We start from the raw sequence: 14,998 nt of genomic DNA on the forward strand, positions 1-14,998 counted from the left end.
AGATTCCAGAAGTCCTAGATGAAACAACCACACTGGAAGAGAATATCAACCAACCTGCCGCGGAATCAAATGGAATCAACCTAATTGGTTCAAATGGGTCAAATTCACCCAGATACGGTGCGACACAGCGCTCATCCGCGAATACAAACAAAGCAGATAGCTCCCTGGCAGAAGATATCAACTACATCTCGGACGACGATTTACCTGCCGCGGAATCAAGTGGAATCAACCTAATTGGTTCAAATGGGTTAAATTCACCCAGATCCAGTGCAACACCGCCCTCATCATCGAAAACAAACAAGAAGAAAGCAGATAACTCCCTGGCAGAGGATATCGACTACATCTTGAACGATAACATGCCTCCCGCAGAATCTAACGGCCCATGTTTTCCCAGCTCCAACGTAATCCTAAGCTCATCCGCCACACGAAATGCGGCCAAGAAAGAAGATAACAACCCAAAAAGAGATATCCAGAACATCGTAAGTGATGGCAAACCTGATGCGAAATCAAAGGGGACAAGTCTATCCATCGCCCCTGGCTTAGCACCAGGCCCAAAAGCGATCTATGCCAAAAGGAAAAACAGGAAAATGGACAATAAAGAGCAGGTACTTGAAGTAGTATTAGGCTGTTTGTAAACAGTGACATTTGATGTAAAAGGCTCCTAGGAAAGTGTTATCATGGTTTTCTGGTCTTTTGGGTTTGGTATTTTATTGCTGTGCCGTTTTCAAGGTGCAATATTTGATATCTGCGGGGCCCTGGTTCAAGTCCTCTATCACAACCGTCCAGCACGCTCTTGGTGGTCCCAGAATCGACGCAGAGCTCCTTGTAAAAAGCCACATGGTTGGTGAATCCTACCAATTAAGATTTACCTTAAATTTGCAATATATTTTCTCTTTATCTGCAGTGACGAGGAAGAGCAATAAAAAGTAGATTAATTGACTGATTAACTAACTGAATGACACACTGACCGATCGACCCGCTAGCTAGCTGGTTGACTGGCTATCTGGCTGGCTGGCTTATCGACTGACTGATCGAAGAGAGTGACGAAGTTTTCGGACTGACTGACCTACTAAATGACTGACTGACTGACTGACTGACTGACTGACTGACGGACGGACGGACGGACGGACGGACTGACAGACTGACTGACTGACTTACTAACTGATTATTTCCTTGTGAAAACCCGTTATTCGGTCGTTAAGAGCTGAATCAGTACCGGGCGGGGTTGAGCATTTGAGACGATGTTGAAAAGATCTTTCAGTTGTGTCTCAGATGGAACAAGGCCTCAATGTCCAGCTCCAAACATGAGAAAAACGGGCCTCAATACAGGGATATCTATTACAATGCATCAATAGTTTCAAAACTGTTGCAGATCCAGAATGATCCCTTTGCAAGTTTGAGCACAAAACAGCACGCCATGAATTATCCGATGAGGGAAGAGGAGGTCACAGAAGATGAGAAACTACCAAAAGGCATTGAATGTGTTTTGAAACACAGTGTCGCAAAAGCTGAATCAGGTGGGAAAATCAACTGTGGTGCGTTGTCATCCTCGAAAAAGGCGCCGCGTAATAAGACAAAATCCACGAGGCAAAAAGACATAAGGGAGCAAGAGAAACTAGCAGACCATATCGACTATATCTTGAAGGACGATACTCCTGCAGCTGAAAAACAGGAGCAAATCTCCTCGGGTAAAATTTCGGCCTCTCTAAAACCACGTCTTTTCAAACAATCTTCCACAAGAGATAAAGGCATCACCGAGGAAGAGAGACTAGCAGACGATATCGAATACATCTTGAACGATAGTATCCCTGCAGTTGAAACAAAGGAACAAGTTTCCTCCGCAACAGCTTTATCCTCGCAGAAAGCACGACGTGCCAAGGAAAAGTCCACAAGGGACAAGGACATCAGACAAGAAAAGAAACTAGCAGACGATATCGACAGCATCTTGAATGATGAAGTCACTGTAGCAGCATCACCGGGCAAGTGTCCTCCGGTAGATGTCCAACCACCAAGAAGGCACGGCCACCCAAGAAATCATCCACCAAGGAAAAAGAATTCAAAGACGACGAGGAACTAGTAAACAACATAGGTTTCTTCTTTAACCACGATAGTCCTCCAGCTAAATCACAGGGACAAATGTCCACTGTTGCAGTTTCATCCACGAAAAAGTCACATCGTGCAAAGAAATATTCCACAAGAGGAAACAAACTCACACATAATAAGAACATCGCAGCGAATGTCGACTATGTTTTGAAAGATGACACCCGAACAAATAAATCCAACCTCCAAATTTCCTCTGGCAAAGTGTCGCCCAAGAAAACAGTCTCTTGTCAGAAACATTATCAAGCAGGGGATAAACTTAATGGAAAAATCACATCAAATCCTACTGACCTGGTGCTTCCTAAAGAGGATTTTTCAAGGAAACGTTGTAAGCAGGCAGATGAGCAATTAGCAAGGGATATAGAGTATATTTTAAATGATGGCCCCTTCGCTGCTGAACCATATGAGACAATCTCTTCCAGTCCTTGCAGCCAAGCAAGGCCCAAGACAAGCAACCCTCAGCTTATGTTAGCGATAGATGTGGACAAGATCTTCGATCCCGCATCCATAACACCTGCTAATCAAGAAGAAGATATCGAAGCAGTCCAAGCTGCCTCAAATGAAACAACTTCGTCGAGTCCTGGAGCAGTTCTGAGCCCTCTAAAGAAGACCGGAGCGAGGATATCAAAGCATATGACGATTGCAGAAGAAGTGGCGAAAGACACTATTTTAAAATCGTCAATAATATCAACCAGCACGGTGTCGCTATCACAAAGCGATTTCCTATCGAGCTTGGGCACAGCAAAACACCAGAGACAACATTGTACGAGGAAAAATGAGAGCGTGGTAGACAAAGAAGGGTCAAAGGATAATACCTTAAAAGAAGACCATAATATTGCTCAATCTTTGGACCAATTTCTTGTACTACTAACCCATTACCTCGTTCGAAAACCAGTAAGCCAAAACGTGTGTTAACCATGAATATGAGCGACACCCAAGGTTTATCACCAACAGCTTCTAGTTATCGCCCTCGTGCAGTGCCAAGCCCAAAACGAGACTGTTTTCAGAAACCAAGGCAAGCGACTTGCAAATCAGCCAAAGATAGATCTATGTAGGCTGCATCAAGTGGAATAATCCAGTCGACTGCTTACGCAACTCCATGTGCCAACAATGACGATGTTTCTTCAAAGAAATTCAACGATATTTTGATCCTGGGAGAAGTTGACTCCACTTAGCAATTCTCTTCAAATTTTCACACAGCGAGGCGGTCGCCAAAACTTTCACATCAGAACAAAAGCATGCAAAGGACACCATTACAGGGAAGAAGAGCAACGATAAGTTACAAGATAGTAAAGACGTGGCTTCAATCGGATGAAACGCGTCAAGTGCAAATACTGGTACTCAAATGAGAAAGAAGCGTCCCACGATACAACCCAAGGAAACAGACGAGACCAACTTGGACGAAATCATCAACGAGATTCTTGAAATTCCAGCAGCTGACTCTGGTGCTTCAGAGAAAGATCTGATGTTGCAACAAGTTTAAAGAATACGAATTCCTCGACACGGCCCTACAAGTCGAAGTCAACAGAGAAAATTAACCTCGACGAGGCTATCGACGAGATTTTAGAAATTCCAGCACTTGATTTTGACAGTAAACAAACAGCGACGCTAAGCAGTATAAGTAAACAAAGAAAGACAAACTCGAGAAAGAAAGTCACGGGTGAGTCACGTGGTATGGATACTAAGAAGCCTACCGCACAGACAAGTGTACCGGATATTGGATTCCCGGATGCTAAGGCTAGCGTTAGTTCGTCGAGTGTTGAAGCTATGAATTGCGACAGTGGTTGTTCCGTTGCCATTGGAGATAACATGCGACCCATAGCGACAGGATCTTTTAGAGTGAAGCCTATAGGATGCTCTGCTTCTTCAAATACAGTTAAGCTATCATCTTCCCATATCACTAGACAACAGCCATTGAAGGGAAAAAAAGACTGCCAGCTATGCTGATCAAGGAAGAAAACGCCGAGCGAAAGCCGCGCATGAGAGCTTCTAGAAAGACCACTATACCATCGCTTGGAGGCTTGCAGGGCATGGCAACACACAGGAAAGCCGTTGTACTCGTGAACGGCGGAAACAGCACCAGAACCGGTCCTGGAATCTTTCATGAATGTGAGGAACTGGAACTGATGAAGCATATCGAGAAAGAATCGCGATGCTGCTGACTCAGTTTCAAAACGAAACGAAAAGATCAGACACTGAAAACTATTTTAATAGAGATACCTGTTTAACTCAAGCTATTTTATTTTATTTTTTCGCTTTGCTTTATTACTATGACATATGACATATTAATTTTATTTCAGCTGCAGGGCATTCATTTAACATTTAGTTTATGACAATCAACAAATTCTTGCGGTATTGGAATCAGTCTTAAAGAAACGGAGAGCGAGTTAACTTGGGGCGGGTCAACTTTAATCCTCCTTCCAATCACCCTTGTCCCCGATCCCCCTAATTGCTCCCACAATTTTTGAGACTTGTCCCACCTCCTCCTCAGTTCTTCTATGACTGAAGTCCAAATAGACCAGCTTGGATTTTAGAGTTGTGCTCCAAGACAAGAACTCAAAAGAGCTTCAGTACTCCAGATACCGTTCTATGACACCGAGAAAATTTGGTGATTGGTGATACTAGCTAGTTCGCTTGCACTGCAGTTGACAACGTTTGTAGACCTAAAGGAACAACATTTGAAGCCAGATTTACGAATAGGAATCGTGCAAATAATCTAGTTCTTATCTACGGCTTTTTTTGTTACTGTGCACTTCTCAATTGAATTGGCTTTCTGCGAGAAGCGAAAAGTGTTTTTTTGTTTGTTTTTTTTTTGCTTATTTCTTCATGCGGATGTTTCAAACTTTCCCAAAAGTGACTTTTCTCAGCATGTTTCCTCAATAACAACCCTTCAAGTTCATACTGTTCAATCTACCAACCTAGCAATGAACTCTCGTAAGCTATGCATAACTGTCTCGAATTCTCCCAACCCTCCTCGTGTTTAGATGAGGCTATGTAAACACGGAAAAAGTGCTCTATTGCTTAAATGTTACGCGATTGTTCCACGAGCAGGCGTTGGATGTGAGATGATAGATACGCAACGTCGAAGTGGCTATAATCATCTCATATCCAATGGCTCATACACCATGATGTCTAAGCCGATGAAAACTCCTTAATCGCATTATCCAATGATCCCTTTTTTATAAGAAATATACTTCCTTTTCCGTTATTTATTATTAGATATTCAATTCAGAGATTTGAAAAGTTTCTGCTTAATTTATACCTATTATGTTCTGAAGCTTGTTATACTTCCTATAAAAATAGATCCCTTGTTGTTGGTCTCTGGATATCAATTAATTTTGCCCCCAATCATGTGAATTCTCTTGAAATTTATCGATAGAATAAAATTGCCTAACTTCCTCAAAACCGAGGCGACTGAGCCGTAAAACTTTGAAATGACTCGAATTTCCGGAGATCGGCTCTTTTTGTTTTTGGAAAATGCATTTTTATCCTTTCGTTGCTTTAGAAGCTTTTGAGGGAGTTTTATTTCCTTTAGTATATTGATAACATGCAGTAAAGCGCTTTGAGTTCCAGTTGGGAATAGCTGTACTGCAATATATATTCGTGACGTCAACACATAAAGAGTGAGTTCGGAAAATAACATTGTTGCGAGCTACGTGCGCGATAGCAGGTAAACATTGTGATATTGCTTTTCGACTCAGCGGAAAATTACTGATTTGGAACTAAAGTCAACATATGAACAAGAAAAATGCAAATTTGAGGTCAAAATCGTCATTCAGATTTATGTAAAGTTTGCACTTTCTTAGCTTCTTCCAGCATCATACGGCAAGTTTGGTCAGAAATATCTGTTATTATAAGTGTAGCGTCGAATCATGGATTTAAAGACCTCATGTACAATCGCTTGCGGCATAATTGTATGTGCGATAATCTTCATATCGGCTATGGTGGGGACATCACTTCGCAAACTGGATACGGACGAAGGTAACGGTGGTATATAATACTCTGTACCGATTGTGTTTGCAAGGCTCTGCATATACGCGCCAAAATGCACACTCCTCGCACATATCTATGATTCACATGAGAGTTGATAGCCTTTAGGAAGCCAGTCGCTTAGCAAACTTTACCTGATTTTCATTGCTAGAATGGGCTTCCTGCTTATACCAGGCCGATGTGACTTAAAGTGAGCCAGTTCTTTTACGGCTTCGCTCGTGTGTGGTAGTCAAAGAGGAAATCATTGCTTCGCCTGCGACGCTGCATGCCAAACAAGTAATGGCGCGCGAAGGTTTCAATTAATCAACGCAACCCATAGTATTCCTTCAATGTGCTATAACATTAAAAAAACACGGTTTGGGTTAATAACAGGAAATGTCAAAAATATTCAATAATGTTGGGATGTTACAAGCTTGTTAACAAGTTTAAGAATGAATATTTGTTAAAGCAATAGCTGCGTTAGAGAAATAGAAGATCTGAGCATGCGTTTTGAAAAAATATGAAACCTTTGTTTGCTTGTTTACAAGATATCCTGGAGGAGCGGTGATCGCTCGCCTTCGGATCGAGCGGTCTGAGTTCGTGCCCTGGCCGGTGACATTGCGTTGTGTTTTGGGGTAAACCACTTTACTTCTACATTACCTCCACCCACTGTGACCCAGGTGTATAATCGGGAACTGGTGAATTTAATGTTGACAAGTAACCCTACGATGGACTAGCATCCCATCCAGGGAGAAGTCGTGACGGGACGCGGGGAACTTCTACTGTAAGTACCGCAGAGAAATGGTAGGAAATTTTCCTAGCATTCCTTACATACTCTCACTAGGGTTCTTCGTCTTGCGGCCAGGGAAGGCGTCATAATCTGTTTCAGTGACATGCCAAACTTTAGAATGACACAAACTTTAGAATGAAGTCACGATATTAATAGTGCTTTAAAAGTAAATAGTGCGTTCGAGTCATTCCCGATGCTTTCAAATGATGGCGGACTCCACCGACGCCAATAGTCTGGAACAAAACAAGGTCATTATATTTCGGATCACGTCTAAACACACGTGAAGAAAGACTTGGGCAGGAAAAAAAACGTGAGCGGACGAAACCGGGAAATGCCGATAAATCAAGTAATCCCGCAATGATGAACGAATAAACACAGCATGAACCTTCCTCTGCTTCTCCCCCTGAACCAAGTTCAGATCTACGAACTGAACTTAAAGATACCAAAGTGCATACGAATGGATGTTGAGCGTGGCGAGCAGACGTAAATGACGTAAGACAAACCCCGCAAAATTTCCATCAAGTAACAAAAAGGTACTAGCAGGACCTTGTCTTCAAATTAAAATTACTAAAATTGACAACTTTGCATCATCTTTAACAGGAACGCATAAAAAAAACCTTTAATCATATTGAAATTAAAAACTCGACCAAAGCAGTTAAATATTTATAAAGCAGACTAACGTAGCAGTGCATCATGAACAGTAAAATAGTTTAAGGTATCTTACATCACGGTCTACATATAAAGTGCCCACCCGCGTGCCAGCAAAATAAATTTGAACTGGATTGAAGAATTTCTAAACGATTTATAAGAACTCAGTGTTTTTACGAATTACACCCACAGCCTCAGAGGAATGCAGCCCTGTTCTCATAGAATTTAAAACAAACAAAGAAAAAAGAGATAATTACAGTAGAATTCATTTGCGTCCCCTCGTGGGGTGAGAGATTCTCGCCCATATCAACTTTCTTTTCTCTCGTAAGTTCTCACGCGTTTAGAGATGCGCCACACTCGCGCTTTAGGTGCGGGGACCCAACCAATGCTTACCTACCAATTTAAAGATGCTACTTTTAGCCCTCCCCCAAATCTACACACGTGTATTTCACTTGTGGAAGTCTATCGATTTGGATAGTGCTTGGGTGAGAGATTCTCGCCACTATCAACTTTCTTTTCTCTCGTAAGTTCTTGCGCGTTTAGAGATGCGCAACACTCGCGTTTTAGGCGCGGGGATCCCAACCAATGCTTACCTAACTTTTTAAAGATGCTACTTTTATCCCTCCCTCAAATCTACACACAAGTGTTTCACTTGTGGAAGTCTTTTGTTTTGGACAGTGCTTGGGTCAGAGATTCTCGGCCATATCAACTTTCTTTTCTCTCGTAAGATTTCGCGCGTTTAGAGATGCGCCACACTCGCGTTTTAAGTGCGGGGATCTTAACCAATACTTATTTAACTTTTTTAAAGATGCTACTTTTAGCCCTTCCCCAAATCTACACACGTGTATTTCACCTGTGGAAGTCTGTCGCTTTGGGCAATGCTTGGGTTAAAGATTTTCGCCCATTTATATCTTTTTTTCACTCGCGTGTTTTCGGGCGGTTAGCCCATGCGGCACACTCGCGTTTTTTTGTGGGGATCTCAAACTATGCTTACACGGCTCTTTAAAAATGCTAGTTTTGGCCCTCCCCCAAATCAACACAAGTTTATTTCAAGTGTGGAAGTCTATCGATCTGGACAGTGCATGCGTTAGATATTCTTTCCCATGTCAATTTTCTTCTTTCCCGCGTGTTCTCGCGCGTTTAGAGATTCGTCACACCCGCGTTTCAGGTGCGGGGATCCCAACCAATGCTTACCAAACTTTTTAAACATGCTACTTTTAGCCCAGCCCCAAATCAACACACGTGTATTTCACTTGTGGAAAACTATCGATTTGCACAGCACTATAGGTCGGATATTCTCGCCCATATAAACTTTCGTTTCTCTCGTAAGTTCTCGCGGGTTTAGAGATGCGCCACACTCATGTTTTAGGTGTGGGGATCCCAACCAATGCTTACCTTACTTTTTTTGCCCCAAATCTACAGACGTGTAATTTACTTGTGAAAGTCTATCGATTTGGACATAGCTTGGGTGGGAGATTCTTCCCCCTATATTCTGTTTTTCTCTCGTAAGTCCTCGCGCGTTTAGAGATGCGCCACAGTCGCGTTTTAGGTGCGTTAATCCCAACCAATGCTTACCTAACTTTTTAAAGATGCTACTTTCAGCCCTGCCCCAAATCTACAGACGTGTATTTTACTTGTGGAAGTCTATTGATTGGACAGTGCTTGGGTAAGAGATTCTCGCCTATATCAACTTTCTTTTCGCTTGTAAGTTCTCGCGCGTTGACAGATGCGCCACACTTCCACAAGTGAAATACACGTATGTAGATTTGGGGAAGGGCTAAAAGTAGCATCTTTAAAAGGTTAGGAAAGCATTGGTTGGGATCCCCGCGTAAAAAACGCGAGTGTGGCGCATCTCTAAGCGCGCGAGAACTTACAAGAGAAAAGAAAGCTGATATGGCCGGAAATATCCAACCCAAACACTGTGCAAATCGATAGTGTTCCACAAATGAAATACACGTGTGTAGATGTGGGGCAGGGCTAAAAGTAGCATGTTTAAAAAGTTAGGTAAGCATTTGCTGGGATTCCGGCACTCAAAAAGCGAGTGTGGTGGGGTAAACGCGCAAGAATTTCTGAGAGATAATGGCGAGAATATCTCACCCAAGCACTGTCCAAATCCATAAACTTCAACAAGTGAAATAGACGTGTGTAGATTTGGGGGAGGACTAAAAGTAGCGTCTTTAAAAGGTTAGGTAGCATTTGTTGGTATCCCCGCGCCTAAAACGCGAGTGTGGCGCATCTCTAAACGCGCGAGAACTTACTAGTGAAAAGAAAGTTGATATGGGCGAGAATCTCTCACCCCATGAGGGAACGCAAATGACTTCTACTGTACGTATCTCTTCCTAGTGTTTTTTGTTGTTGTTGTTGTTTTTTTAATTTTATGTGAACAGGGCTGTATTCCTCCAAGGCTCTGGGTGTAATTCGTAAAAACACTGAGTTCTCATAAATCGTTTAGAAATTCTTCAATCCAGTTCAAATTTATGTTGCTGGCACATTGGAGTGCACTTTATATGTGGACCGTGATGTAAGATACCTTAAACTATTTTTACTGTTCATGATGCACTGCTACGTTAGTCTGCTTTATAAATATTTAACTGCTCTGGTCGTGTTTTTAATTTGAATATGATTAAACGTTCTTTTTATGCGTTCTGTTAATAATGATGAAAAGTTGTCAATTTTAGTAATTTCAATTTCAAGAAAAGTTCCTGTTAGTACCTTCTTGTTACTTGATGAAAATTTTTGCGGGGTTTATTTTACCAGGGCGCTTCATGACGCCTCTTGGAATAAGCTATACCATCCCTAGTTGAATCGTCATCAGTTTATCGTACGTTATTCAGGTTATTGACTGGAAAAATAATTACACTTTTGAACCTTAGTTCCTCTATTTTCAGGGGAGGGGGATGGGCTCACTTCTTTCGGAGGTCGTTACTTACGGACTTTAACGATTCGTTGCGTGTACGAGCCATTAGCCAAGCGATTGGCCAAGCCATTGGTGGCCGTGCATGGTCTACTAAAGCACTGACAATCTATCTTAGCTCCATGTACTAAGTTTCTTCTCGCGCTTTTTTTTTTTTGTCCTCGGCTGTGTAATTGTGCGATATTTTCTACACAATAACTTTAATCAGTCCGAGCATGATAATACTGCACGAGGCTCCCACTGCCAACGACATACTCAGACAAGTATGCCAGATCATCTGGGTTTTTATTCCTTAAAATCTGTGTTAGATTGATTAATCAAACGCTCCTTTACGCCCGGACAAGCATCTCGATGCAAGCTCAGAGTTTATTGTGATGGCTTTCATTGGGCAAACAAGATATTTACGTCTGCTCGCCGCGCTCAACATCCATTCGTATGCACTTTGGTATCTTTAAGTTCAGTTCGTAGATCTGAACTTGGTTCAGGGGGAGAAGCAGAGGAAGGTTCATGCTGTGTTTATTCGTTCATCATTGCGGGATTACTTGATTTATCAGCATTTCCCGGTTTTGTCCGCTCACGTTTTTTTTCCTGCCCAAGTCTTTCTTCACGTGTGTTTAGACGTGATCCGATATATAATGAGCTTTTTTTGTTCCATATTATTGGCGTCGGTGGAGTCCGCCGTCATTTGAAAGCGTCGGGAATGACTCAAGCGCACTATTTACTTTTAAAGCACTATTAATATCGTGACTCTATTTTAAAGCTTGTCTCATATTCCATCGGCCCTTTCTGGTTTATTTTTTTATTTAATATCATCGACATGTCACTGAAACAGATTATGACGTCCTTCACTGGCCGCAAGACGAGAAACCCTAGTGAGAGTATGTAAGGAATGCTAGGAAAATTTCCTACCATTTCTCTGCGGTACTTACAGTAGACGCCCCGTGCGCTCCGTCATGGAAATACACCTTATCGCTCCATGCTACTGAAACCAGGATAAGCACCGGTCTGATAGGCCACTTGGCTCGTGTGTAGACTTAACATTACCTTATTTTCATGTGGTACTGTTTATTATGCTGTACAATGTGCTTCTCGCTTTTAAGGCTGTGGATGAAACCCTAGTGTGTGACCATTCAAATGAAAGCTACTGCGCAGTACTTCAGGCATGTAGTACTGTTTATAATAGTGTGCATGTACAAGGTGGTTCTAACTTTTATGTCTGTGGATGAAACCCTAGTGTGTGACCATTCAAGTAAAAGCTACTGAGCAGTACCTTCTTGTGGTACTGTTTATTTTGCTGTACAAGGTGGTTTTATGGATGCAGTGAAATCCGGTAATTGAAATATACTCTGTTTTATTATCAGTGGGTGTAGCCTACAATATCCATCAAAAAACACTGTCAAGTACCGTGAAGCGGGAAGGTCTCCACGCAGGCGCACCAGGTTACAAATTCATCATTTTCAAGAGTGTGTTCCAGACCATTACATATCCTGCGCTGAAGTGCTTTAACAAAGATGGCGTTCTAATCGAGCTTAACATCAAGCTTCAGTACCGAGCCCGACCTAATAACATCGTGGAGATCATAAAGCAGTTTAAGGACAGCGAAGATTATCTGGATATTCTCAAGTAAGATACTTCGCTACTTTATAAAAAATGGAAGTTTGGAAAACACCCGAAAACTAGAGTTGTTTTCAGCCGTACATCTAGAAACTCTTGTGTTTCTCTTGTCCGTGTATATCCACAACTCGTTTCACATGCGCTAATTACAGATTACGCACAAAAGAAAAAAAAAAAAAAACGAAACGAAAAGATCAGACACTGAAAACTAATTTAATAGAAAATACCTATTTGACAAGCCATTTGTCATTCTTTTTTGTCAGGGTTTTTATGGAGGTGACCAAAAATTTTTCTGCCTTGCTTTATTGCTATGCCTTATGACATATTAGTTTTATTTCAGCTGCAGTGCATTCGTTTAACATTCAGTTTATGGCAATCAACAAATTCTTGCGGTATTGGAATTAGACTTAAACGAACGGAGAGCGAGTGGGTGTAAGGGTATAAGGGGTATACCCTCACACTTTTATACCCGTTATGCCTCTTATACCCTTATATCCTTAACCCTCGAGCGGTATTGAACTTTCTCTTTCATTGTTAGTGAACTCGTGCAGGTAAATCCCGATAATTCACTCGCTGAGCTCGTTAACCTGCAATTATCTCATACTTTTAGGAGCATTGGCGAGTCCTCTATACATGATGCCTGTAGCGGCTTTAACACAACTCAGCTGCAGTCACAACGAGCCTCGTTTCAGGACCTCGTCCGAAATACCCTGGGACGGCGATTTTCTACCTTGTGGGCTGACGTGGAAGATCTTCAGGTAATGACGGGACAATCCAGTGATAATAAATGAAGTAGAATATGGCGTAAGCCTATCAGATGGCCTGGGTATATTGCACTTGGTATGATACTGTTTTAAGCGTGACAAGAAAAGTTGTTATTAAGTTTTATCTAACTTTCAGCTGGCTTTTTGTCACTAAACGTTGGAACGAAAGAGGCGACCAAGGAAAGACAACAGAGGACTGGAACGGAGTAAATGAAGCTGTGCTTCACCCACTCTCCTCAGTCCCCCTCTCGCTTTCTCCGTTCTCTAAGTAAACTCTCTTTTCTTAACGTCGTTTCTTCCATTGTCTTACTTAGGTTCAAAACATAAAGCGACCGGAAACATACGAAGAGGTTGTAAGAAACAAGGAGGCCGCGAAAGAAAACATCAAGGTTGCTGAAAACCAGCGCCCGCGGCTATTGGTTGAGGCGAAGACAGACAGAGAGGAAGCGCTTGCGCAGGCACAGATTACAATCCAGCGCGCGGAATCCGCGGCCAGGGTGCTTTTATCCAAAGCTCGCGCTGAGGCGGAGAGCATCCGAGCAGCTTACGAAGCCGAGGCTCAGGCATTCCTGAAACTAAAGCAAGACAGTCTGAACACCAATGCTGGGTTGTTGTCATATATGGGAGTGAGGGCAATTTCAGAGAACAACAAGACTGTCAATGTCGCCATTGATGCTCCCGCCAAAACCAAGTACACCTACATTTAAATTGGGAGCGTAGAGGGATTGGAAGCGACCATTCGCACCACTTTTTACTCTGGTCTACTCTCGGTATCTTTCTTTCGCTGCTATTATTAAGTAGACCTCCAGCCATTTCATACTATTGTAAAGTATTGTACGATAGTTCAGCTAATCAGATTGTAACATTAACATATTGTGGATGTTTTCCCAACTCAAGTTGTTTAATTGTTTTCGTTAGGAAAATTAAAATGCAGAGCTAGAACTGGAAGTGTCACGTCTTCTCCAGGTCATAGTGCCTTAAACACATTCGTAAAGTTTAATCTTTGCGATCATATTTCGTCTCCATCATCAGCCCGTTGCCTTTCTCTGTCAATGTGCATTCTCGCTCCCAGAGCTAAACGCTTTTCTATCAAAGGGTCTGGGGACGAGAATGATTGGTTTTATGGCCGACGGTCGTTCGCCGTCCTGAGATTTTTTTGCTTTCTTTCTCATGCTTCTATTGCGACTTAGTTTGCCCCTATTGATGTAGCGTGAACTATTGCAATACTCAGCAGGGTATTCAAAATTAACATAAAACCGAGCAGAATAACTGTAGTAAAACCATAATTGCGGGCATAACCGTCACTTTTTTTGTGTTTTTACTGACGAGCACTGCAGCAGAGCAGTTTGCGAGCAGAGTTTATCCCAGCGTGTCTAAAGTTGCCTGGTAGCATTGTCTGCTTTTGTTCCATGTGTTCTTCACCTTGAAAAACAAAATTCAAGTTTAATCCGACATTTTGTGAACATCCGCGAGGTGCGAAACGTTACCATTTTTTTTTCAAAGTTATCAGCCAATCAAAGAGCGGAAAAACCACACGTGCAATCTTCTGCACCATGTGGCTTTTTCCGGCGTCTCCGCCTTCCAGACTATAAACTTGTTTGTGATTGGCCCAGCCGACAATAGCAAAATAAACAGTTAGCTGTCTGTTGAAAATCGAACAATGTTCCGGAATAAAGTTTTGATGGAACGTTCCATCAAAACTTTATCCTGCGTCAACGCGACGGTTGAATACATTCCAAGAAAGATCTGACGCTATTTAAACAACATATGTTTACTGATTTCTCGCCCTAGGCGATGCAGACAACTCCAGGAGTTAGCCAATCTGTTCACTGTTGTCACTGTCTGATATTTTCACGCGATTTGTTAGTTTTGTATAATCAGTAACGACTTTAGCACGAGGTAAACTAATCAACTGACACACAGTATTGTCTCACGCGGCTTGCAGCTAGTGTTGGCTTCTGCGGAAATAACTGAAAGTGCAGTCTTTGATTTACATATACCGCGTAAGCATTTTTTTAAATAAATCTAGCACTCATGAAATGTACCCAGTTACTAAATGTTCACAGCAGTTTTATTGAAACGCTAGACCTAAACACGTGACACTCCTCGCGTTTGAACTGTACGTTTGAGAGGGGAAGTAAATAACTTGTAAATATTCGTTAGGGTTAGAGGTTTTTAAGCCTGATCAACATGATATTT

General features: G+C 42.1%; 2 protein-coding genes across 2 annotated transcripts in view; both read left to right on the forward strand.

Annotated features, from left to right (window-relative positions):
- Window positions 1-14,998, forward strand: part of LOC110067323 (uncharacterized) — a 156,022-nt gene that overhangs the window by 46,862 nt on the left and 94,162 nt on the right. The gene's annotated exons all lie outside the window — the stretch shown is intronic.
- On the forward strand, window positions 5,760-13,741 carry LOC110047994 (uncharacterized). Its single transcript, XM_020753752.2, has 4 exons — window positions 5,760-6,081; window positions 11,783-12,044; window positions 12,646-12,793; window positions 13,114-13,741. The coding sequence occupies exons 1-4, from the start codon at window positions 5,973-5,975 to the stop codon at window positions 13,504-13,506; spliced, it is 912 nt and encodes a 303-aa protein (XP_020609411.2). The 5' UTR covers window positions 5,760-5,972; the 3' UTR covers window positions 13,507-13,741.

The sequence above is a fragment of the Orbicella faveolata genome, unplaced genomic scaffold (assembly GCF_042242905.1).
Source record: "Orbicella faveolata isolate gen_17 unplaced genomic scaffold, um_ofav_v1 contig_27, whole genome shotgun sequence".
NCBI lineage: Eukaryota > Metazoa > Cnidaria > Anthozoa > Scleractinia > Merulinidae > Orbicella > Orbicella faveolata.

Excerpts from the sequence above, each read along its gene's own strand:
- LOC110047994 (XM_020753752.2), top strand. The coding sequence starts at position 5,973 with ATGGATTTAAAGACCTCATGTACAATCGCTTGCGGCATAATTGTATGT. Across the intron at positions 12,045-12,645 it reads GATTATCTGGATATTCTCAA|GAGCATTGGCGAGTCCTCTA; the intron begins GTAAGATACTTC and ends TCATACTTTTAG. Across the intron at positions 12,794-13,113 it reads CTGACGTGGAAGATCTTCAG|GTTCAAAACATAAAGCGACC; the intron begins GTAATGACGGGA and ends TGTCTTACTTAG.